The sequence below is a fragment of the Seriola dumerili genome, unplaced genomic scaffold (assembly GCF_002260705.1).
Source record: "Seriola dumerili isolate Sdu_G_001 unplaced genomic scaffold, Sdu_1.0 BDQW01000190.1, whole genome shotgun sequence".
Taxonomy (NCBI): Eukaryota; Metazoa; Chordata; class Actinopteri; order Carangiformes; family Carangidae; genus Seriola; species Seriola dumerili.
Genome location: NW_019174445.1, coordinates 800,487 through 826,741, shown reverse-complemented (window position 1 = coordinate 826,741; position 26,255 = coordinate 800,487). Strand labels below are relative to the sequence as shown.

The 26,255-nt window shown below is 41.7% G+C and overlaps 3 protein-coding genes across 6 annotated transcripts in view; 1 reads left to right on the top strand and 2 right to left on the bottom strand.

Moving 5' to 3' along the window:
• Positions 1-12,630, bottom strand: part of mib2 (mindbomb E3 ubiquitin protein ligase 2) — a 47,432-nt gene extending 34,802 nt beyond the window's left edge. Inside the window, exons 1-2 of one of the 2 annotated variants that reach the window (XM_022753167.1) lie at positions 12,534-12,630; positions 10,771-10,849 (exon numbers count right to left, since the gene is read on the bottom strand). In XM_022753167.1, coding sequence (XP_022608888.1) covers positions 10,771-10,801 — 31 coding nt within the window. In that variant the 5' untranslated portion in view covers positions 10,802-10,849; positions 12,534-12,630. Of the gene's footprint in view, positions 1-5,920; positions 6,007-10,770; positions 10,850-12,533 lie in introns of those variants that run through there. The other variant, XM_022753168.1, reaches the window with a different exon arrangement.
• A 2,416-nt stretch (positions 12,631-15,046) lies between these two features.
• On the bottom strand, positions 15,047-19,416 carry ubiad1 (UbiA prenyltransferase domain containing 1). Of its 3 annotated transcripts, none has more exons than XM_022753169.1 (3): positions 19,246-19,416; positions 17,427-18,046; positions 15,047-15,989 (listed from the first exon to the last, which is right to left on the bottom strand). In XM_022753169.1, exons 2-3 carry the CDS (start codon positions 17,986-17,988, stop codon positions 15,502-15,504), a joined length of 1,050 nt encoding a protein of 349 aa, XP_022608890.1. In that variant the 5' UTR covers positions 17,989-18,046; positions 19,246-19,416; the 3' UTR covers positions 15,047-15,501. The 3 variants fall into 3 exon arrangements, with proteins under 3 accessions (XP_022608890.1, XP_022608891.1, XP_022608892.1); XM_022753170.1 differs by having other exon boundaries at positions 19,351-19,413; XM_022753171.1 differs by lacking the exon at positions 19,246-19,416 and adding an exon at positions 18,724-19,015.
• Positions 19,417-21,532: 2,116 nt separating this feature from the next.
• Positions 21,533-26,255, top strand: part of mmp23b (matrix metallopeptidase 23B) — a 10,218-nt gene continuing 5,495 nt past the window's right edge. The window contains exons 1-3 of the mRNA XM_022753154.1: positions 21,533-21,770; positions 25,080-25,216; positions 25,532-25,671. Coding sequence (XP_022608875.1) covers positions 21,633-21,770; positions 25,080-25,216; positions 25,532-25,671 — 415 coding nt within the window. The 5' untranslated portion in view covers positions 21,533-21,632. The remainder of the gene's footprint in view (positions 21,771-25,079; positions 25,217-25,531; positions 25,672-26,255) is intronic.

Below are 26,255 nucleotides of genomic sequence, written 5' to 3'. Positions count from 1 at the left end.
TCAAAGGAGGGAAAGCAGCCTGCTTATACTCCGTTTTCTGTCCAAAATGACAGCTTAGCCTCTTTTATGCACTGGAATAATGTCCCAGCCAGTCATTTATCGTTTCAGCGTGAAGCGGAGAAGCTGTCAGGGGGAGTGGACGGCTTCTCACACACACACACACACACACACACACACACACACACACACACACACACCACAGCATGCTGGGAGTGTGTGTGTGAATACAGGAAATACCGAGTTCAGAAAGGCCTTACTTTTTAAAAAAATGTTTTGCAATAAAGCAGGAGCACAGTGTTGCATTCTGGGTTGAGGAACTGTTTTGCAGACACAGACAAAAAAAAAAACAAAAAAAAACACAAGAAAACCTAACCTCCCACCTACATTTAAAACGGCTCCGCTACCCACACGTCCCCCCCCCCCACCCCCACCACACCCCCACCTCACCCGCACTGCCGCTCCACAGAGAATCCAAGCTGAACACACTGATATATTTATTAAACAGACGAGGACTGGTACCGACAAGCAGACACAACACGGGGGGTGGGGGGGGGGTCAGGGGACGACTCTACCCACACAACAAGCTCCTATCCCACATCTACAGGGATCCACACCGATTCTGTACTGCCAGCTTTTATCTTTTGTCTCTCTAACAACATCATTCAGAAATACACACTGTGTGAATCCCACAGCTCAAGCTGCGTTTGGCATTTGCGAAAAAAAAAAGTTCTTTATCAAAGATGTCATCACATGTTCCACTTCACATGTAATCTGCATGATTAAATGTCCCAGTGGGTTATTGTGTGTTGGACAAACGTCACGTTCACTAAAACAGAGAATACGTGAACACGAGAGCTCCATAAGATAGAGATTACACAACAGGACATCTCAACATTTAGGGGTTGAAAAGGAGCCTCTACCTGAAAGAGGTGGTAACATTGATGAAAGACGCAGACTTGATATTCATTTTGCAAAGGACTGAATGATGAGATCCACTGTTAGGTTAAATCTATCTAATCTAATGTCTCTCTTGTATTTATATATATATATATAAATATATATATATATATATATATTGGACGATCAATAAATTGTGATGCTGAGCAAGAGCAGTGTGCGGGATGTTCTTCTTTGCAAGGCAAAAATATTTGATAAAAATATCTTTTTAAATCCCAATGCATGGTTGTTTTTTTTGTGTGTGTCTGCAGATGGTCACTTCCAGAAAATCTTCTTTGCACTTAAAGTATAGAGAGATAATAAAACTGAAAATCAAAACTACATCTTTAAACGCAGTAAGCGATAAAGATGTTACTACTGGATGAAATTTGAGACCATGAAAACACAGAGTGAAGAGTGAAGCAGCCTCACAAGCGTTGGAGAGTAAAGAACCTGCAGGTTTTTACCACAAACAACTTTCTGCGGGTTTTTCAAGACAATGTTTAGGAGCTTAAAGATAAAAGATAAATAAATGCAGATGTAAAAGTAACAGTTCTCTAAACACAACAATTGTTTGCACAAACACACCTCAGGTCTGAACTTCAGGTATTGTATTTGCACTTCCTTGTATTTACGTAGGAACTTCCATATCTGGTGTGTAACGTTATCTGCAGCAGCCATCGGGCTGAACTCCAGGACTGTGCCGACGGACGTGATGACAACATTTGTTATGGATGTTTTCTAGTTCACCAACTGTCAGGAGCACATTCAACGCTGAACTGAAAATCACTGAAATCTTGAAGATGATTTAAGTGGTCTACCTGAAACTGTAACATAAAACCGTCTACTTCTAAAGTGAAATATCAAAACCTTTTATTTATTAAAAAGTAAACAAATTCAACTTTTACGTCTGTCCAAAAACAATTTTAAATATATTTTGTTAAATGTCTTGGACATTAAACCAGATCCTGTTTCTAATATTAAACTTAGATCATATTTAGATCTTTGTTTAACGTAGCTCATGATCAAGGGAGCAGAGGAAAGTGAGATGACACAACAACAGGTAAAACAGATGCCATCATTTTGATTAATGTGCAGCACATGGTCGGCAAGGAACCGGCATTTGATAAAAGTGTGAGAACAGGCAGCTTTATAAGCATGAGCCATTAAAATGTTGTTGTATGAAAACGTTTGGCAGAGAGCTGTTATAAATAAATCCAACAAAAGTCAAATTTTACCAGCAGCTATGACGGATTAAAGCGTCCAGGTGTCAGTTTCACTTCATTTCAACGACGCAGGAAAACATCCATGTGGATACAACAGGTGCAGCTGCAGCATGAGCCCTGTTCATCCAGAGGTTGGCTGTCCAGTCTACATTCCTTCTACTTTTCTGTGTGTGTGTGTGTGTGTGTGTGTGTGTGTGTGTGTGTGTGTGTGTGTGTGTGTGTGTGTGGAATGACCAGGCCACCTGTGTTGCTGAAATGTCGCTGCCAATCTGCAACTGAGGGCTGAGACAGGCAGGATTACAGCTTTCTGCCTGCAATAACAGATGGACTGGCTTCCGTCACACACACACACACACACACACACACACACACACACACACACACACTGCTGTGGGCCAATCTGGGAGGGCAACGTCAACCTCCTTCACACAAACAACCAGGCACTCGACCACAACACACACCAACACAACAACAAATACAAGGACTCAATCAAAATCAGAAGTTTTCAATATAAAAAACACTACACAACTAAATATACTTAAGTACAGTACTAAGTACTAAGTAAATGTACTTCATTACTGTCTACAATGATCTGTCTTTGTACACATTTCCTCTCACTGAGACCACACAGTGTTAAGTGTAGTGCTGATAGACTGGGATCCCACCCGTCCCACGTGATCCTAATCTCCCCTGAACGAGAGGAAGTGAGACGGTGGATCTGTGAATCCTGCAGGTGCAGCACTGGAACACAGTCCATCACCAAACTCTGCTGTTGGTCTGAGTTAATTGCACAAAACATTTCAGAATCAAATATTATTAATAATAATAATAATAATTATAACAGTACACATGTTAGCCAGCGTTATGTAAGACTCCGGAGCGACAAACTACCTACAGACATTGAAGGTTTCACTGAAGGCGGAGACACATGACGACTGATAAGCAGATAAGCATATTTGTAGTTCTTTATCCAAGCTGCAGACAGATCCGGTTCTGAACACTGATAATTATCACTGAGCAGCTTCAACATGGAAAATGAGTCAGGAGTATTAATATCATTATCATTATTATTATTATTACTGGCAGAACCGGAGCCATTAGATACTGCGTGTGCTGCTCGGGCTGTACGTGCTGTGACACGTGGTCTGACTGGTTTGTGTCCTCACTCCTAACGTCTAATAAGAACAGGCTGTTGAACGAGAGTGTAATCTACACGCGAGCTCAATGAGTTCAGCCTCATCAGCCTTAATATCAGCCTGCTGCAACTGGTTTGTGTCAGAAACATCTGGTGGCCCAGGGACTGATGGGAAAAATCAATAAGGACCCTGAGTACATAACACATTTACAAAGATTTCTTCAGAGTGGGCGAGTGGCTTAAAATAACACTCTCCACTTCAGGCTTCTGCTTGGCTCTACCTACCTCCTCTCAAACCTCAGTCAAAACTGGACTTATGTGGGAAATGACTCACATTGATCACGTGTAATTAAACAAATAAACAATTGTTTACAACATTGTAGTGCTGCACAATTAATCAAAAATATAATCATAATCACAATATGGCCAAGTGCAATTTCCAAATCACAGGAGCTGCAGTTTTTTTCTTGATGAAGGTAAAATGTGTCATGACTTTGTTGTGCATTGTTAGCACCATAAGCTTTGTGGTGCTACGGAGACACAACAGCCTACAAATCAAATTCTCCAGACATAAAAGTTTGTTGCACAAGACGATCACATCAGCATCAGCGACAGTAAAATGTAAAAACAATCATTTCCAACTGAAATCACAATATCTGCCAAAATAATCACAATATGATGTTGCTGTTTTTTTTGCATATTGTGCAGCTCTACTACAAAGCACTTTAAAAATTAATTTGTTGGTTACTCTTGGTCATTTTAGATTCTTAATCTCTGACCTTTTAATTTCTGTTTGTACCTGTTTTAGTTGATTCTTGTCATTACATCATTTAATAATTGTATTTATACGTTTGTTCTTTTTAAACTGGTATTTTTATCTACTCGACGTCTTTGTAAATGAGGGATTTACCTTCAATGATTTTAATTAAAGACATATGAATGTAGATATATACAGCGCGTTCCAAATTATTATGCACAATAGAGTTTCAAAACATTTTATAGGTTGTAAAGAACCAAAAATGGTAATTTGTCGAATTTGCAGCATTAGGAGGTCATATTAACTGAAATCAAAAGCTATTTAAATCAAAAACATCTTAACAGCCCAAGTTACATGTTAACATAGGACCCCTTCTTTGATATCACCTTCACAATTCTTGCATCCATTGAACTTGTGAGTTTCTGCCTGAGTTTCTTTGCAGGATGTCAGAATAGCCTCCCAGAGCTGCTGTTTTGATGTGACCTGCCTCCCACCCTCATAGATCTTTTGCTTGAGGATGCTCCAAAGGTTTTCAATAGGGTTGAGGTCAGGGGGAAATGGGGGCCGCACCATTAGTTTCTCTCCTTTTATGCCCATAGCAGCCAATGACACAGAGGTATTCTTTGCAGCATGAGATGGTGCACTGTCATGCATGAGGATGATTTTGCTACGGAAGGCACGGTTCTTCTTTTTGTACCACAGAAGAAAGTGGTCCGTCAGAAACTCTACATACTTTGCCGAGGTCATTTTCACTACCAGCTCTCTCCCAATGATTCCGGCCCAAAACATGACTCCGCCACCTCCTTGCTGACGTCGCAGCCTAGTTGGGACATGGTGGCCATCCACCAACCATCCACCTGGACCGTCCAGGGTTGCACGGCACTCATCAGTAAACAAGACTGTTTGAAAATTAGTCTTCCTGTATTTCTGAGCCCACTGCAACCGTTTCTGCTTGTGAGCATTGTTTAGGGGTGGCCGAATAGCAGGTTTATGCACAACTGCAAATCTCTGGAGGATCCTACACCTTGAGGTTCGCGGGACTCCAGAGGCACCAGAGGCTTCAAATACCTGTTTGCTGCTTTGTAATGGCATTTTAGCAGCTGCTCTCCTAATCCGATGAATTTGTCTGGCAGAAACCTTCCTCATTATGCCTTTATCTGCACGAACCCGTCTGTGCTCTGACTCAGCCACAAATCTCTTTACAGTACGACGATCACGCTTAAGTTTTCGTTATATAGCTAATGTTTTCATACCTTTTCCAAGGTATTGCACTATTTGACGCTTTTCGGCAGCAGAGATCCTTTTTCTTTCCCATATTGCTTGAAACCTGTGGCCTGCTTAATAATGTGGAACGTCCTTCTTAAGTAGTTTTCCTTTGATTGGGCTCACCTGGCAAACTAATTATCACAGGTGTCTGAGATTGATTTCAGTGATCCAAAGAGCCCTGAGACACAATACCATCCATGAGTTTAAATGAAAAACAAAAAATGTAATGTTTATGAAACTTAAATCCAATTTGCATAATAATTTGGAACGCGGTGTATATATTTGTAGTTTGTTTGTTACAAGACCAAACAAAAATCACATCATCACCATATTCAAATTTTTTTACTACATTGCCATTTTTAAATACTGTCAGCTTCGTCCTAAACCGTCCCTCCAGAGTCCGATGGCTGCAACTAAATATTCAAAAAGCAACTTGATACCAGCAGAATTGTTCCTATCAGCAAAGTTTATCCCTGGAGCCTTTTACAAAAACTCACACCACAGCAAAGCAGAGCAGAGCAGAGCATGTTCCCTGAGAAGACGTCCTGTACTGTACGTTTCAGATTATCACATCAAATCACTGTGAATTCTCATACTCACTCCCCATGATCTTCAGCCCACTTTTAAACATGTTGGCCGCTTGCGTGTATGATTTCCAGTTTGGTCGTTAACGCTGCTGTTGTCCCAGTTCAGACCATCTGAAATCCTGAGTGTCACGAAGCCGTCATCCTACTAACAGGGGATCGAACCCTTTCTGGCAAATTCTTAGTATTTGGTTTGATATGAACTTTGCCCTTTGTTTTGGAACATGCTGTTTTTTTTGTTTTTTTCCTCTGCTTGGTTGGTTGATTTTTTTGTTTTTTTAGTCTGGTAGATGTTGCTCAAGGACTGAACAGGCCTATCGCATTATCTGAAAAAAGAAAAAAGAAGCTGTGAGAGCATTACCGACGCTTGAAGAGGACTGAGTGTTTCAGGTAAAGACATTACGTTGAATCATAACGAGGCATTGTTGTGCTGAAGCTTTGATCATTTCCTGTGTTTGCTAACGCTAACGCTAGTCTCTTGTAAGATGAGCCAGATCCACATAACTCTATATTTCCAGACTGCAGGGCTCTCTATCAGCGTCCAAGCTTAGACCTCAAGTCAAACGTCATGTCAAAAGTCAATATTGAATCACATGTTGCTCCCTGTGCATTAAGCTCCCAGCGTGAACCAACTTCACCTGAGGTAAACACTGAGAGCGTTCAGTCTTATCTCGGCTCTGCCTGAATCATTTCATTCAGAGCTCCAGAGATGAACACAATCATCGTCCTTGAATGACTCCTCCTACCGACACTGTGTGATTAAAGTCTGTGATTAAAGTCTGTCTGTCACCTTTGTCAACATGATGTAGTTAACAACCATGTGCCAGATGTTGTAACAGCTACTCTAATATTAACTTTATTTTGTATGGCACCTTTTAAAAACAGAGAGCTTTGACAAACGGATCAAAAACAATGATCGTCAGGACAAATGATATGCTTCAATATAAATAAGGACAATTAGAGGGAGAAGATGCCGTATAGAAACACACACACACACAGTACAAGCAATAAAAGGGTGACATGAAGACGATAAAAAGATAAAAATACGATAAAAAAAGATGTAATCACATAAAGAATTCCTCGCTAAACATGCTGTGATCAGGCCACACACTCAGACCCAAAAACTACTTGCGCAACTCTGACATTAACACACTTTACGACGACTGCAAGGCAACGTCTGCAGGTCAGGACAAACTTGATTGTCACCGGTCTGTTTCACAAACAGAGGCAGCAGCAGCCAGGTGTCCGCCTGTCTGCTTAGCACGTCTGCTAGCTTTACTACAGACTATGACATGTGGCACAACTGTGGTAACATGACCGTGGACACATGCCCGACATCTGTGCGCATGATTATTTTAGCTTTCTGCGAAAGTAAACAAACAGTGAAATCAGCGAATTCATCAAACCGTGACAGTCTGATGACAACAGAAGCAGCCATGATTTATTTTGTGCAAACTGTGAAGAAGAAAATATTCTACAGCATCAGTCTTAAAGGAAGACGTGCCGAAGCTGCTGTTACAAGCAGACAAGACTGACATGAAATGCATCACTTGATAAATATAAATGAAGCGTGTCCTGTCCAGCTGCTTTACCTGTTGGTACAGTGATGTGCAGCAGGGTGAAAAGAAGACACCGACCACAGCTCCGACCTCCTGCTGCACAAACACAGCAGATGATGAAAAAGAAATAAGCTACCACTGGATCCACCGGCTTCCAGCAAAAAAAAGAAAAAAAAACGCCTCCTCAGGGCAGGAGCCGTGTTCTGATGTACTCCCTGAATGAACCGGCCGAGGAGGAGGAGGAGGAGGAGGAGGAGGAGGAGGAGGAAGAGGAAGAGGAAGAGGAAGAGGAAGAGGAAGAGGAAGAGGAAGAGTAGGAGGGTATGCAGGGGGGCAGAGGAGGAGGGGAGCCAGGCCGGTAGTCCAGAGATGTTACAGAAACAGTGGCCTGCTGTACATGCGAACAGCCCAGCTGTGGCGGATCAGAGCTGGAGGAGGAGGGAGAGGAGAGCGCCCTGCTGCTGGAGGATGCAGCCAGCATTTAGTCCTTTGTGCGTTGTGTCAGCAAGGATTACCACAGTGGAGGAGGAGGAGAGGAGGAGAGGGAGGAGAGGGAGGAGGATGGTCAGGGATAGTGGCTGCCTGATGAGCGCTGCATTCAGGTCGTCGTTCTGTGGCTCTCACATGAAAACAGGCCAGTGGGCTTCGCTCCGCATACGACTCCTCTGATGCTGTAGTCCATCACTGGACGAGACGCGAGCGTCAGTGACACGCGTGTGAAGCCGACACGCTCACGGATCAATGTGCAGGAAAACATGCGCATCAAGCCTCTACATAAGGATGTACAGCCCTGTGTTTCACAGCCCGCGGGGACACCATTCGCTCTGCTGCCAATGAGCAGACAAGCAGAGGACAGAGGGGAGGGGGGAGGGGCATACGTTTCAGGGGGAGGGTCTGGATGTTGTTATTTTTTTGGGGAGAGGAGGTGGGGGCTCGGGGAAAAGGAAAGGGGTGGGGTTGGAGGAGATTTTGATGAATGAGCACCTGCCATGGTGCTCATTTACAGTCGCAAACTGGTTTGTGCAGCCGCTGCTGGTGAGCTGGCAAAACCAACCCCGAGCCTCCTCCAGGCGCACACAGAAAAGTAGGAGAGAGATATTGTGTGTGAGTGTGTGTGTGTGTGTGTGTGTGTGTGTGTGTGTGTTGTTTCCCAATGCTTTTCTAGCCTTGAACAATACTCTTCAGTGTGGCCACAGCTGTGGGAGACATCAACAATATGGTCCCAAAAAAACAGCCAAAACAGCATTCTGTTGATGCTGGCACACACACGCACGCACGCACGCGCACACACACACACACACACACACACACACACACACACACACACACACACACACACACACACACACACACACACACACACAAATGTACAGCTGGCATTGTCAGGGCATGAATAGCCAATGAATGAATGGGGGCTTAGGAAGTGGTTGAGACTCAGGCTTATAATGAAGTTTATTACTCCGCTCTCCCATCTTGTAAACAAAGCTGCTGCTGTCCATGTAATAGACTTGTTAGTGTAGATCATATAAAAAATGGATGCTTTCATTCACACAGTTGAAATATGGGCATGTCGCAGCCTGAGATAGAAACACGGACAGACACTGGGATATTGTTTCAAGGTGTGTCTGCTCAGCCAATCACTGCACTGTATGGAACCTCCACTATATTATATAAGACAGGAAGGAACGGAGAACATGTTTCAAACCAGCTGCTGAAAAAACTACTCTACTGTCCTGTGTCCTTACTGCTCAGGTTAAAGCATCCTGTTACCATGACGACACGTCAACCCCTCACTTATTTATGTAACATCAACCTTTCCAACACTGTACGGTACGGCTGGGCGATTAATTTTATTTTCAGCTTCCAACGATTAAGAGAAGAAGATAATCGCGATATCGTGATTTCAATATTTTATTATTATGATTATATGATTATAGAATAGAGAATTTAAGGAAAAATAATAATAAACCTTAAAAGGAAGAAAAGCATCAGTGTTTCAGTGTATTCTTACTGGATCCTCTCCTCCTACAAACTGCTGCCAAACATTCTCACAGAGATCAATGACTTTATTCAGTCTGTATGAAAATAGACGACTCTGAGGTGCCGACTGTCTCCGGACAGCAGGATTCACTGCAACTCAAACCGTCATCTGTCTCACTATTACAGGCTGCCGGTCCTGGTATACTAAACTTACAGTCTCAGAGTGTGAGGGGGATTTATTTTATTAGGATTTTTTTCTGGAAATTCAATTGGTTAACTTATTATTGTGACTGATCAAAGTGATCTAAAAATACTGTAAATGTGACACTGTCACGCAGCAATGCAGCTCATTCGTCTCCAAGCTTGTCCACAATGGTCTTATACAACCAAAGATATTAATAGGACAGCTGACCCGATGAATTTGTTATTTTTATCATCTCATGCTAAACACACATTGTCGTACTGCCCGACCTTATGCAAAGCACAGTGCAGCAGCTCACTGGTCGACAGTAAAAGTCTAACCACACTGGAAATATGCAAGTTTAAGCTGATATTTTTGAACTGCCGAAACCAAAACACGCCCTCGGTTCACAGCAGGATACAGGCCGGTGAGTGTCATCCAGCAGAGACATAATGGATATGAGGGAGTTTTATTGATTATATATTGTGTAACTGAATCAATATGACTGGTTACGCACTAGAAGCCTTTAATCTGTGCTGATTACGTTTCTTTTTGTTTCATACAAGTGCCTCAGGTTCGACTTCCTATTTCAGTGACAGTAGAAAAATATTACATTTAAAACTAGTGATTATTTGGCACAAATGTTGCAAACTGGTTAGTGTGAAGACTGTTACTGCACTGTGGTGACAAGCTCCGCATTTCAATATCACGTCTGTCAGCTTTTTAAATCTTGGTCTGATCATTTTCTTAATAAAAAAGTGATGTGAAGTGATGCGTAAAAACAGTCAGCATTAATCACTGAAACAAAATGTGGCTACAGTCCTCAAGCTGGATATTTTTAACTTGCCCTTACAGTTACGTTAGTACATTAATTGTATTAAATTAGAATATCTCTAAAAGAGTTTGGAGAAATGATGTAGAAGTTATTTGTGTTCCAGTATTAAACTGTTAGAAGAAACATGTTTGGAAACAAAATGCAAACCAAGAATTTACAGAAAGAACAAGCAATCAAAATTCAAACACACGAACACAGCCCCTAAAAACACATCTCTACCTTAAAGTATTTCACACAGGCTGCCTTTAAATCAGCAACAGAAAGATGAAGACAGGAGGAAACCTTTTCCAAAAGTGATTACAAAGTCTTACCTTGAGAATTTCCACACAATATTTTCCCCATTTCTTCTCAACCGCAATCACCTCTGTTTTTCTGACCCACTAGTCATTTCTGTGATGTAAGCCAGAAAACATTTCAAACTTGATTACTGTGATTTAGATTTGTGGAGCCAAGAAGGGAGAACAAGGCTAGAGAAAAAAGCAATGACTGAAACTTTGGTCTAGAGTAGGTGTGGCTATAAGAGCAATCCTGACTATGTCCAGTTGTAGCTGGGCTTTGCTTCATCATACCGGACGACCAGGCGGGATGACAGGTGTGAGGGGTTACTGCTGCAGAACTGAATGTCATAGTCCAAACACATGTGACTCAGAAACAACTGTGGCAATGATTTCTCTAACAGCGCTCCTGACATTGCTGAAATGTACATAAGAGGATAGGGCACACATGTGAAAAGAAAAATTTATTCAGAATTCTGACTTTTTTTTCTCAGAGTTCTGAAAAGTTTAAAATCCACATGGAGCCACCTGATTTTTTTTTAAATAATTTCTGACTTTTCTCAGACCTCTGACACTAAAAAAAATCACATAGGGCCACATGTGAATTTTTCTTTTTTTCAAAATTCACATGTCCACATGTGAGAATTTTTGGGGGAAATTCTAAGAAAAATCTTTGAATTTTCTGACTTTTTTTTTCTCATTATCCTAAAAAAAACATTTTTTAGAAAAAATAAAAAATAAATTTAAAGTCGGAATTCTGAGAAAAAATCGGACTTTTCTGACTTTTTTTCCAAGAATCCTACAAATAAATTAATTAATTAATTAATTTAAAAAAAAATTTAAGTCAAAATTCTGAGAAAAAAGTCGGAATTTTCTGACTTTTTTTCTCAGAATCCTAAAAACATTTTTTAGAAAACATAAAAAATACATTTAAAGTCAGAATTCTGAGGAAAAAGTCGGACTTTTCTGACTTTTTTCTCAGAATTTAGATTTTTTTTTGTTTTGTTTTTCACATGTAGCCCTAATCCTCTTTGGTGTGCTCCATGTGCTTCTGTCGTTCTGAGCTCATGTCAGGTGACAGCCACTGTTCCTACCATCCAACACAATGTAAGGTACAGACTGACACCACTGGCCAACGCTGACAGGTACAGTGAAACAACCGACACCGCCCACTAGTCAGTTAGCCTAAGTTAGCTAACCAGCTAGTCAAGTGAAAGCCCTGATACTTTCAAATCTCTCATGTGGTGACAACGTTACACCAAAACCTCGTTTAAAATGTGTCCATGTAATTACATAGGTCAATGAGGAGGGCACCCACACGATATAATAAAGACAAACCGATGACGAATGCGAATCGATAGTCGAAACTCATCAGTTTAATCGCTAAACACGGACAGTACCGACCCAGAGACATTACTTTTCACAGCCGAAGTGACAGCTCCTAAAATCAACATCTGACGGAACAGTCGTTCCTCTCGTCCATTATAACACATCGCTGTTTTGACTCTGACGGGAACATTAACTGACCACGTTGAATCTTTTAAACTGAAGTGAGGCGGGACAGCTCACATGTAAACGTATCATTACACAGACATAAACCGAAGCGTGTAACGACAAGCTGGTTACCGGTTAATTAGGCAAAATTTGTGAACTGAATTCTGCGTGTCTTTGCAATAAGAGGTGATGTCGGGGTTGTGCGTACTGATAGCTTGTCTAACACTGACGCTAGCTAGCTAACTCATGTTTGGCCATCCTTTATTGGAACAAAACACAACTTCTTTACTGGTGTAGCTACTTACCGGCCGTCTGTCAGCAGTGTTTACTGTGTGGTCAAATGTAATTCCGTGTCGCTGTCCACCACCAACACTGACATGACTTAATTTAGGACAAACAAGTATTTACTACACTGTGCGGCTCTGCAGCACACAGCCATGACAACACGCCCATGCATTGCGTCACTAATAATGCTGCCTTCACGTGCTCCTCGTAATAAATATAACAAAACCTGAATTCAAACATGTTTAGTTTCACGTTTTTTTTAATGAACCGAATAAAAATTGTTATGAAAGTAAATGGAAGGAATATTTTGTTTAATATGCATTTTCTTGTACTTCCTCTCCAGATCTTAACAAATGGATGGAGTCTATGTTAGAGATTGTTTCATATGAACAAGGTGAAAACTTATAGAAGTCTTCGGACCTGTTTTGTGCTCACAGCATGAGTGGGACACTGATGATCAGGTTGTACTACTTTAATCACTACATTTTTATTTTGGTTGTTTTAAAAATGTGCATTTACCATGGGCCTTTGAATACCTCATAACCAGAGGTGATAATTCTGTCTGTTTGTGTATATTCAAATAAATAAATAAAATTTTCTACTAATTATCAGGTTAATAAATCTTTATTTCTCTCTTTGTGTTTATTGTATCATTATCAATATTGTTATTATTGTTATTATTACACATTAAAAAATAATGTCACAATTGTTGTCATTGTTACTGCACTATGTTTACAAAATAAAAATTTGGTTTGATTTTTTTTGTAAAACATCATTTTAAATTATTCAATAATGATGTCAGTAGATAAGTAAGTTGTTGTCAACAATCTACTGTATATTACCTGTCAAAACATTTGCTTAATAAACTGGACTCCATTGGAATAATAAGAGATAGAGTAGTAATTTACTTTGCAATGTGCAGATATGCAAAACAACAAATACCTGTTTTCCTTTTATGGAGAGTGAACATGTAAAAAAAAGCACACAAACATGTCACAGTTCCCCAAATCTTCACTTGTAATCAGGTCTTTGTTGGACCCCTGGTGGCCCTGGGGCCTTCAGCAGTCAACCATTTAGTTGCATCATGCCTCGAGCCTGTGTCCTTCTCTGTCTCATTTCTCTTGAAGTGAACTCAAAGTGTTTTCAAATCTGCTAGGAGCCACAGGGTTAAACGACTGAATGGTTTCCCTTAATAACATAATGCAATTTCATAATACGATCATATTAATATGATGCCTTTACTCTGAGACACAGATTTATGAACTTCTTTATTCAGATTTTTAATGAACTATTTACAACATTTACAAGCTGGGAGTGGCATCAACTGCCCCACATGTCTTGGGGCTGTGGGTGGAAACAAGAGCACCCACAGAGATGCAAAGGGAGGCCAGGTAATTTATTTAAGTGAAGCCTGAGGTGAACTTCTCAGAAAAAAAACCCAATTAAAGCATTTGAGTCTAAATTCACTCAAGCACTGAAACTAATCTGACGAGTCAAAAAGCTGGAAATGTTTCCTCAACAGCCTGAGCCTAAGTGGAGAACAAATAATAGGACAGACTGCACAGACTGCATGCAAATTGATAGCAATTGTACATGAAAATGAATGCTCTAATATCTGTTAATAATATGGCTTTTGTGCTTTTTGTTTCCCTGTTTCAGAATGACTTTCTTCTGAGGATGTTTTAAGGAGTTTTTAAGAGACACAATAAACTGCCAAAAACAAAAATCTGGTTTTATGAATGTTGTGCTGCAGCAGTGGAATAAAGCCTAATCAAAAATAGTGATGCCACCAGAGATTTTGCCTGTTAAAGACACAGGAAGTACAAATAACACCCACTAGTTAAACTGTGTATCTGACCCTGCAGACTGGGAATTTACCAGTAATTACACAAAGTACATAACAGCTGTGGCTGTTGGTTTAAAGGTTGTCCAATACTGCCTCCTGCTGACAAAAAACACCATTACACAGAATTACATAGGTGTTTTTTTTTTCTTAAATAAAACTACAAAACTGTCCCTTTAATTAAAAACATTTGTGGAGGACGTATGTTATGTGTGAAGTCAACAGTATTCCTGTGGTGTCTGTTGCCATTAAGTGTCATTTTAAACAGTGAATACACTTGAAACTTTTCATATTCAAGTTCATATCCTTCTTATAGTAAATGCTAACTTTGTATCTCGTTACCAACAAAAAGGAAATGTCCATACAACAGAATATATGCTGCTCTGTTACTACGGCCGCACCTGCAGGTCGCAGCTTGATGACTGAGAACAGAGATATTTTACTGGTTTAGCAGCAAGATGAAGTTTTTTGTTTATTTGAATGGAGATAAAGGAGCTGCTTTATTTTGTTAACCTCTCAATATTTCTCCATATTTCTACACTTTAATGTGTAAATAAGAAAAATAACAATAAAAACTGTTCATCATCTTGTCCTTAAACCAGTAAAATATCTCTGCTGCTTGTTGTATTATCACATTTGTTTCAGTTTAAAGAAAAGTGAATTCCATTGATCCAAAATGAAAGACATGCGGAACTTCACCATCAGTGAATTTTATTACAATCCCATGAAATATTATTTGGCTCTCCAAAAAGAAAATCACAATGAGCAAATGAACAGTATGTACCATACAGAGAGTACAGTGTTGAGGATATTAGTTTATTGATGTTTTTATGTGTCTTGAAGAATTACAAATATGGCAACTGTAGTTTTTATCACATGTCCTTATTTGTAAAAATGTTGCCCACCTCTACAAAATGACACCAACACTTCTTACCAACACATTACAGGGGGCTTAATACTGAAAAAAAACATTGTATTATGCTCGTGTCACAGAGGAGGATCTAAACTAAATCTCTGTTCAACATATAAATTAAAGAATAAATTAAAGCCAGTGAAAGTCCTCAGACAGCTTCGTACAAATACAAGGAGATACATAAACTAGTCTGTGTTAAAACAACAAAATTTGAAATATCAAAGCTAATAAATCACAGTAACGGCAAGCTGCCAGGAGGCGCCAGAATGATCCCGAACACGTAGAAAAGTCCCATGAGGAGGTTGAGCTTGGCGGTCTTCTGGGGGATCTTGGCGTAGCATCGGCTGCGGAACTGCTTCTCCAAAGGGAACGCCATGGGCAGCGTGAGCAGAGGCAGCGCCATGCTGATGGTGTACCGGGTGGCGAGGATGCAGAAAAGCACGTAGGGGACAAAGAGCAGGAGGTTGTAGAGGACGTAGGAGAGCGTGGGGCCTACGAGGATGGCCAGCGTGACGATGCCCGCCTGCTTGTCAGAGTCCATGTCTCTGGTGTTGTTGCTGTGGAGGATGGCCTCCGTGTTGAGGGCCAGCGGGACAGCGTACACCAGGGGCAGCACCGACAGGTAGCCGACCTGCACCGCATGGGCAAACATGACTGCCAGAGGGCCGAAGGTAATGAGGATTACCACGTCTCCAAGGGCCACGTACTTGAGGCCGATGCCTGGGGGAAAGAGTAAACAGAAGGCACATTTAACCTTTTGATTAGTGGTTGTCAACATCAAATCCCCCCGGTGCAGAGGTGTAGCAGCATGTTTTCAATCCTCTCTTCACCTCTCTGGCTGCGTATGTGCAAATCAGACCGGTCAGAAGGATAGGAATCAAACCTAATTGATTATTATCAACATGTTCTTTAGGCTTCTGACTGCAAGTGTGATAATAACTGAAGAGATATTCCTGAAGTTTACAGCATTTTCATAAAGTTCAATGACTCTAAGGACACTGAACATTTTAAGCAAAGAGTGGTTTAAATCAATGCTGCAGAGACATCCTGACTTTTACTCCCTCACATGCTGAAAGCTCTAAAAAATAAATGGCTCCTACACTTCCCATAATGCAACAAATATACAGTTGTTCAAACTTCACACACACAGGTTATAACACAGGGTTTCTCTTTCATATTTATAGACTTGACAAAGCTCCTCCAGAGCAACAGAACACAACTTCACGACCGCATGTGTCCCCCCTTTAATGAAAATTTTTTTTTTAGATAAAACCAAAAACAGTATTAGCATGAAACACAAAGTGGAGCTGCAACATTAACGAGCATCCCGTCTTTCCAACTGTTCTGCTGAATGAAGTCCTGATGGGAGGGTGAGCTGTTTGGACCTCTCCTCTCGCAGGGAGTGATGAATTGACATTTTAACCTCTTTCTGACGTGCACTTTACTTCATGAAGAAATGCAACACATCAGTGTCATGTTTGAAAAAAGACAGCAACTGCCTTAAAGGGCCAGTACACCCAAATTACAACAAAAAAAAAACTCTTAAGTTTGATGGTTGATGCTGTCAAGGTCAAGTAATAAATTTTTTTTTCTTATTTACCATCAATCCATGTAGTTTCAGTTTCATGTGGAGGTTTTATCTGGAGCCGACGACACACCACTGCTGAGTGTTTCAAATATAATTGGCAGAGCACCGAGCTGCAGAAATGAAACTCAACTCGACTTTTTGAGGACGGAGGAGACGTTTCTGATGTGAATATATCAAAACCCTTGACACATTAAACCCAAACTATTTGCATGGCTCGAAAACCGTACGTGGCATGTCAGAGCTTGACCATTCAGCTGCAGTGAATGTCCGCTCTGTTCAGATAAAGGTGATCTTACCAGTCTTTGTTTTTTTTTTGTTTGTTTGTTTTGCTCTTTGATAATAAAAACATGACAGAGTGACCACGTTGCAAACAATAAATGTGCTGTGTGCACTTTCCTGGCATCAAACACAAGGTCCTACTTTCCAAACAGCAACCTTTAGCTGCCACCTGGAGCCACTAACATGCAAATGTAGACATGTCTGCGTGCGTGTTTATGCTCTTAGTGACTGAGGTGACTGATAAACAGCGAGGCAGCAATCCAAGAGATTCAAGTTAATAACTGACTCACCTCCAGTGTATAAAAAAGAGCTGGACAGTCCCCCAAAGTAAATAAGAGCTAGGTGCTCCAGTCTGAGTGTAGACAGGAAGTAGAGCAGAGTGGCACACAAGCACCCTAAAGAGTATAACAACGCTCCGAACATAACAACATCCTGCGGTGCCAGTATTTCATCCACAAGAGTCCTATCGTCACTCTTCTTATGGTCAATCCCTTTGGAGAAGTCATAATAGGTGTTCACAAGGTTGCCCGCCCCGTGGACTACGAGGACGGCGACCGCGCACACCATCAGGATGACCAAGTCCACAGAGCCCTCCAGTTTATACGCCAAGGCGCTGCCGAGGGCCACCGGCGTGAGCGAGGCACTGAAACTCCACGGTCTCAGTGCCAGCACATACGCCGCACATTTATGCCTGACATTTGATGCGACACGGGCCATCCTCGACCTGTGGTTAGCGCCTGGAGGGTAACCGACCATGTTATTCAGACCAGTCTGCCATTGCTGGCCATTGTGACCGTTAGATCCAGCCAGAACAAATGTTTCTGCCCTGCTTTGTTTCTGCTCTTTGGCCATTTCTCTGCACGGCGTCTACAGTCCCAGCAACGTTCCCAAATGTCACAGTCTGCTGATCCTGTAACGATAAACACAAGTCAGAGAAATCACAAGACAGGTGACAGGTAAATCACACACTACGGCCTTCATACATACGTACTACAGCTGCACAATGTGCAAAATAAATCCTATTATACTGCGATTATTTTGGCAGATATTGCGATTTCAGTTGGAATAGTCATTTCTGCATTTTTATTGATGCTGATGTGATTTTTGTTGGTCTTGTACCAAACAAACATGTTTCCTTTACGGCTGGGGAATATCATTTGTAGTCCGGGGCGTCTCTGTAGCACCACAACACTTACGGCGCCAACAATGCACAACAATGTGACACATTTTAGTTTTAGTCAAAGAAAAACTGCAGCTTCTGCGACTTTTTTCCAGCTTCTGCGATTTGGATAATGTAGCTGATTATATTTCTATTAATTGTAATAAGTATAAATCCCCTTTTATAAAACAGGGCTCAGCAGCAAACTGTAATGCTTTGAGGACTAATTAAAATGTGCATGTAGTGCTGTATGTGGAAAGGTGTGAAGTATCATAGGTTGGCATCAAATCTGCGCTTGTTCACTTAGTTTATAAAAAGATATTTGAATCACTTATTAAATCAGGACATTACGTTTTTATTTCACAAACTGGGTAAAAAAAGAAAATACCTTAGTATCAGATATATTGAATAAAAACTGTCACACCTACCTCCTGTTCCACAAAAGACCATTTAAGACATATCCAGGACTTGCATGTATGTCCACGTGCTCATATTAGTTTATAAATGACACTTATTATTATTAAGTATGAGTATTAGTTGCATGACAGATATAGTTGCTGCAGCAGATTTGTTAATGAGGAGATCCAATCTGCCCCTGGGGGTTAGAGAGGGCAGACAGCGGGGACACAAAAAGAAACTGACCGGAAGTTGTAACGTTAACGTTCCAGTGACAGAAACCTTTCTGTCAAACACTTTAAATTCAAAGAGAAGCGGGTGGTTTCAGAGCTGATCGAACATAGGCTAATTGATTAGCTTGCCAATACACGTGGCATTTCGTTTTAAACCAACCCCACTCTCAAACTGCTCTATACGGGGGGAGGGGGGGGGATAAGGACATCGATCCCGGGAGGGGGGCAAACAACCTTAGGCTAACGGCTGAGATTATGGGATTAGAGCTAACGGGCTAGCCACCGAGCTAATGTTCTCTGTAAGGGGACGGCAGCTCTTACCAGCTATGTCTTCAATATCCGACACAACCCGGACTCCGCTCCGCTTAAAAACATGTTTCTGTGCCCGCCGAGCCCGGTACGGTGAGAGGCAGAGTGGTGGCTTACGTGTCAGCTTCGAGGGTATGTGACTGGTTGGCCACTGTGCAGTCTGCTGCACCTGACGGGCGCCATTTCCTCCGACAGAAGTGCAACGCCGCAAAGGGGGTCGAAGAAACAAACCCTTTCTTACAAATGGTTCCGACCTGTGTGTGATTTGTGGCAAATAATTTGGTACAATACGACAAATAATGAAAAATGAAATAAAATGAGACAATAAAAATTAAATGTATATAATCCCCCCATTACATATACCCTCATATATATATATATGAACTTTATTTATATAGCTTTTCTTAACAAAGTTACAAAGTGACTTACGTAAAGAAAAATGGGGAATTAAACACAGCAATTAAAAACAAACAAATCATTTTATTTTATTTACTTATTTATTCATTTATTTTCTCTCTCTTTTCTGTTGGGTGTGCTATACGGCTGCGGTGGGAGTATTGTATGTTGTTCTGTTTGTTTAAACTCAATAAAAAAGTATATAAAACAAAAAAACAAACATCATAAAGCAGAAGTAAGTTACATGAAAATATGAATTGTCTGTATAATGGGAAAATAAAACACAAGAACAAATCAAACAAGCTTTCCAATAAAAGTTTAAGAAGATAATAAGAAGAGTTTTAATGATGCTGCCTCTAACAGCAAACGTCACCTGTAGTCACCAGCCCAGACCTGGGAATAACCAGGTGTAGTGCTGTAGTTATGTCCATTTGTTTAGTGGGTATAATTTCACATTAGGCCCTAAGAGCCTACAGCAATGATTCCCAGTCCACCCAGAGCACTCTAACAAGCCAATGAAAAACTTGAAATGAACTTGAAACCACCACCTTTGAAACATTTTTTATTAAAGTTAAGGTCGCTTTTTCACAACAGACATTCTGATTTCTCATCGTAGGAAAAGCAGAGGAGTTATTATTAACTGAGTCGTGACAGGTCTCCACCACAAACAATACCACAACCACGGAGTTTACATAATGATGTGCAGCCATCGTTCATGTTATTACCAGTAATTACACATGTGCTATTATGTTTTTGATTCAGGGATCTGACTGTGTGATGGGATGTTGCTACTTAACCATTCATTTTTTGTGTGTTTGAAAAGAAAGTAGAAGGCCACTGCACCAAACTTCAGAAAATCAACTTCATAGTAAAGATCCAGAGCTGCCCCAGAATTTTAATGAGTTCTTCCCTGGCCCATCCCTCCACCAAGTTCAGTGCAAATCAGTACTTTTTGCATAATCCTGCTGATAAATAAACAGACACCGGTGAAAAGAAACCTCCTTGTTCGAGGTAATGAGTTAAAATTAAACTCATGGAGCGTCCTTGTGAATCCCTAAACTGAACTTTACTTGGACAACCATGGGTAATAAAAATCATGTGTTCTCAGTCTGTCAGACAGTGGCGTACACAAGGGGGTGGGTGTCATGGGTACAAAAGTGCCCCTTTAATTCTTGTCAGCATCCATCATTTTGCAAAACAAAAGACAATTTGAAAAAGACCAAATAAGTCAAAAAAGATAAGCCAGGTATTCATCACACACACCTCTGGGCCCCTCAGCTTTTACCTAAACTCACTGTGGCTCCTGCAATGTTCAGGTCATATTGTCCTCACTGGACAAAAATGCAAATTACAGAAGTTCTGAAACTTTTTCAAAACTCTACAAAATAAAAAATGTAAAAGAAAAACACACTGAAGCTGTTTAAAACCTGGAGTAATTCATGTGGTAAAATGCTCAATTGCATTTAGTTTGGAGTTGAGATGGTAACAGGGTCATTCTCCCTCTGTCCAAATGTCTGGTTTGTTTTCTGCCCTGCTCCTCTGAGTGTCTGTGCAGGCAGCAGTGGGATAAGGAGAAGACTAAACTCTGCTCTGTCCCAGCAGCATTACATAAACCTCAGAAAATCATGTTCAAAATAAGCCATCTGATTCTGCTTTAACGGAACTCTGGCGGTTGCAGCAAGTGGTTTGATGGACAGAGCGCGTTTGGTTTTCATTAGATTGTCTCGACACTGACCCCCTGCCCCATCTACAGTAATGTGAAACCAGCCCTCTGGCAGGCGAGCTGTGTGGAAAAGAGCCGTGCAGAGCTCATGCAGTCTGCACTGCTTCCACTACCCGGTCCGCAGGCTGGACTGCGCTGCCGCACTCTGCACCAGGAACTACCCGAGTAGTGACACACTTACCGAAACGTGCAATGGCCAAACGGGCATAGATGGTAAACCTGTGTAGTCTTCGCTGAGGGTATAACTTGTTGTTTTTCCTGGAGGTGTGATATCGGAGCCATGGTGTGCAGTCAGACTCCCAGAAGTTTAGGAAGAGGCGACCGGGGCTTCGCTCCGCTGCTGGCTGCTGCTGCGCTGCTCGGGCTGCTGTTCGCAGGGATGCAACAAACCACAGCGTTCCCCACCTGGAGGTTAGAGGTATGCTGTGACCACTTCATGACCCGTAGGAGATCTCACTCCAGCTGTGAAGTCCAGTGTATTGTGTGCTTTGTAATTATTAAGTTATGTAAGTAAGCTGTTGTCTCCTTGATTATTTCAGAAAACACAGCACCAAACTCCATTCAAAATTCTGCTTCTTAACATTTGCCTCTCCTTTCTGTGAAGCGACACGTCCTGGATACTTTGATTTAAATTATTTTTAATTATTAAAGGTCATTTGTCAATTCGGCATATGCAGTATTGATATTACACGAGGCAACACTTAATATAACTAACTTATAACTAACTAACTTTTGTAAGTGGATGTTTAAACTCCTGTTGACTGTCCTCCTCTAATACAGGAGCAGTTCTGACTCTAAATGTGAAAGTTTGAGTTTTATTGTAATAAAGTGACACTCAGTGGATCCTTTATTGCCCCGAATTCACCACAAGTACGTAAAGATTAATAACCTGCCTTATTATATGTTGTACAAGCTGTGTATATTTGACAGTCAGGAAAATTAAATGAAATTATAACATTTTTTAATGAAGTATGGTCTGGACAGGTGTCAGGACAATGAACAGACTGAATGAGCTTTTAAGAAAAAATAGCCCCAGCATCATTCACGTGATTTTCATTTTACTTTTATTATGTAGAAGTGAAGTCCCAGCTTTTAAAGACTTTTAATAGGGGTCCACTGTCCATGCATTCAATCACCCCCCCCCACCCCGGTTTCCTTAAACGTACCATTAGTTAGACATCATCAGATGAAATCACTCTTACAGCTCAGCCACAGGCAGACGCGTCACATTCAATTAATGTCAGGGGTAAGGTTCAGAAATGAGGATGATGGATCCTGTAATCAGGTTATAGACTGTGGAGAGGATCCCTGCGCAAAGACTATCTTAAGTGAATTGGATAAATGTGTTAACTCCAATCGGTGCCATCCTCCCGCTGCGATACAGAGCCCGGGGGAGAGCTTTATGTCATTTCCTTTGCCACACTCTCTCATTATATGTCAGTCAAGAAGACTGCCGGTGAGGATTACGTAACCGCCTTAGATAAGCTCCTTGGGGGCCTCCAGAATAAAATATAAAAGACACATGAGAGTATAAATTTATCAGCGAGTGAATAAATGTAGGTCAAAGATCATCTTGAATGTGTTTCCTTTTTTTTTTCTTCTTCCCTGAACTGTTTGCATGATTCAAAGTTTTAGAGAAAAGTATGACAACCCTCTGAGTCAGCACTCCCCTCACTGGCTGCACGGCTCAGTCTAACGCGCCTGTTTCGGGCCTCATGGTTTACGGTTCATCTTTATTTGCGCCAAAGTGTGAGATTAGATTTGCAGTGAGTATAACGAGACACGACACGGAGAGAGAACCGAGCTGGCCTCACTACATTAAACACCTCGTAAATCACCGAGCACAAGACTCCGGCGTGTCAGCCGAGGTCAGGGGAACGCGCCTGTTGCGTAAAACAACCGACCTGTGACATATAATGAAACGCAGAGACTTTATCTTTAACATGAGAGCCGGAGAGACGTCGCCCAGCGGTGTCAGACAGTCCACCAGACTGCCTGCCCCGGTTTCACTATGTTGGCAAGGAAATGAAGGAAGTACGGCATCTCCTCGTCCTGACTGGGCGAAGCAGGGACCAGGAACCAGAGGATAGGGTGTAGAATACAAAGTGAAGGGAGTGGCTTTGATATTTGTTCTCCATCCACTGCGGGGTTTTTTTTTTTTTTTTTTTTTTTTTTCCAGAGTAAGAAAATGCCGGAGCACAGGTCTCCTGTTTATCATCGGTGGATTCCTCACAGTGAAAACTTGAGACAAACGTTTAAATCCTGACTACTTTTTTTTTCTTTTTTTTTTGAATATTTAATTTTTCACATTTATTTTGAACAATTTTTGTTGTTTGTGTGAAATTGTGTCATAATTTCTGTGTGAAGTCTTGAGTAATGGCTAAAAAAGTGTTTTCTGAGGTGACCTTTGACCTTTGACCACCAAAGTCTAATAAGTTCCTCCCTGAGTCCAAGTGAATGTTTTTGTGCTAAATTTGAAGAAATTCCTTCAAGGCGTTACGGAGATATTGCGTTCACAAGGCGAAAAAATCAGTTTTTGTGATCTCCCCACACCTGTGGCCTTTGACCTTTGACCCCCCCCCAAAATCTAATCAGTTCGTCCTTGAGTCCTAGTGAATATTTGTGCCAAATTTGAAGAGGTTCCTTCAAGGCGTTTCTGAGATATCGGATCCACGAGGATGGGATGGACGGACACACGTGAAAACAATATGGCTGCTGCTCTGACTGTCGCTGAGGAATAAAAACACAAAGTTTCGTTTCCCACCCAGAAAATACAAAATAAAAATCAGTGCATAGAGTGAAACATAAGAGACGTTAGTCTAACCCGGTATCTCCCTGAAAGAGCTCGTTGGTTAACGACAGACGGCTCGTTGTCATGGCGTCAGTGATGTTCCTTCATGCTTTAGATAAGACTTTCTGCTCCACACGCACAGAGCGACCTTCACGCATCTCATTAGGGAACTTAGTTGAGTATCTGTTGTTTTTTTTTTCTCAGTGAGCAGAGTCCAGGATCTAATGAGAAGGTAAAGCTCCGGTGATGTTGGTGAAGGAGGTCTCAGCTTAGCAGGAGAGAGCCGACCTCTGTCCCGCATCTGAATCTGACAGTCAGCTCTGGATTTGTGTCGTTGCTGTGGAGTGAGGTGAAGCTGATGAAGGAACTGGTCTGTACCTGGAATTACTAGGAGCTGACATCAGCTCTTCATCAGTCGTATTGTATATCAGCACAATTTGAAGTCCATAAGGTCGAGGTTGAAACAGGGGAAAAAGGGTCATCTCAAAGAAATCAAGACCCAGGTCATGTGGACAGTTGTATGTACCTTCAGTTTTAATGCATTCCTCCTTAAATCTGCCTCAAATCCATCAGTTCCTGCAGGACAGAGCGAGTCCTCGGGTCACGATCGAGGCTCGACTTCACGTGTTGGAAAGCGGATTAACCCGAGTTGGAATGAAGTCGACTGAAAAGGTGTAATGCAATTATTGGTTAATAGTTTTATACTTCATGTTTTATAAACAGGCAAACAAAGAGACAAAAGTTGCTCGGTCGATGGGAAGTTTAAAGTCTGAAGCTGCAAAAGTGAAACTGCCTCCAAGACCAGAAAAAAGAAAAGAATCCAAAGTGTCTTGTTTGAATTCCCGATCAAAGAGTTCGACTGCGTCCTCTCTCTGTTGTACTGTCGCTTCAGGTGTGTGAGGTGATTAATTAATTAAAGGTTTTTCTTTGTCCAAGGAAGAAGCTCACACCACTGTGTTGCTCATCGGGATCCGCAAAGAGGCCCGGTCGCAAGTGCTTCACCTCTCCAGGAACAAGCGCTACACCCTCACCCCGGAGCAGCTGAAATGGGACAAGTTCAAACTGACATACAAGTACTCATTTCTAATTCTTCACCTGGTCAGCACAGCAGGAAAGTACAGGTGTAGCCAAAAAGGTCAAAGTGCATCACCTGACAGAACTCCAGAGATGTTTGATTCTTCCTGGAGATGAAGTATCTGTGTTAGTGTAACTGCAGCAGATATATAAGAGAATATCAGGTCACAGTAATGGAGTTGTAACTCTGCAGCGCTGAGGGAATTCTGGTCCGTCTGAACAGTAGCCATTGTGTTTTTGGCAGATTGGTCCTGCTGCAGAGGAATGTGTGTAGAGACGAGTTTTAACCACACCGTGCTGTTGTCTCCGGGCAGGTTGCTCTCCTTCCCCACAAACTTGATAAACGCCAGTGACACGCGTCGAGGCATCGCCAAGGCCTTCGGCATGTGGAGCGACGTCTCGCCGTTCAGCTTCAGAGAGGTGCCAGCTGACCACGAGGCAGACATAAAGATCGGTGGGTGCTCCCCGACAGATGTTTCTTGGCTCCGAGCTCCAGACTTCTGCTTTACTGTTTTTCTCTCCGTGCTGTCTGCACCTCCAGATTCATTAAATCACTCCACCGCAGCTATATTACCAAGCTTATATTCAGTGTGATTCATTATTCTAAACGAAAAAAAAAAGAAAAAGAAAAGCTTTAGCAACTTCCATACATGTCAGCCCACGGCGAGGCCGTCTGAACGATGCTCTGTCCGCCCCTCTGGGTGCAAACTCCAGGGTCCTGCACAGATTCAGAGTGACAGTGAGAGGGATGGTCGTCCTGCAGGGTGAAGCTCTGTCCTCTGTAATCCATCATCCTCCGCTCGAGTCTACACACTGCACTAATAATGGAGTGAGGGTCTCTCTCTCTCTCTCTCTCTCTCTGTTTTGCAGGCTTCTACCCCGTCAACCACACAGACTGCCTGCAGTCCCACTTGCACCATTGTTTCGATGGCATCACGGGAGAGCTGGCTCACGCTTTCTTCCCGCCAACAGGCGAGATCCACTTTGACGACCATGAATACTGGATTCTTGGAAACATGCGCTTCAGCTGGAAGAAAG

Coding starts and splice junctions, on each gene's coding strand:
- ubiad1 (XM_022753169.1), bottom strand. CDS start 17,988: ATGGCCAAAGAGCAGAAACAAAGCAGGGCAGAAACATTTGTTCTGGCT. Junction 15,990..17,426: donor CTCTTTTTTATACACTGGAG/GTGAGTCAGTTA, acceptor TCTTTCCCCCAG/GCATCGGCCTCAAGTACGTG.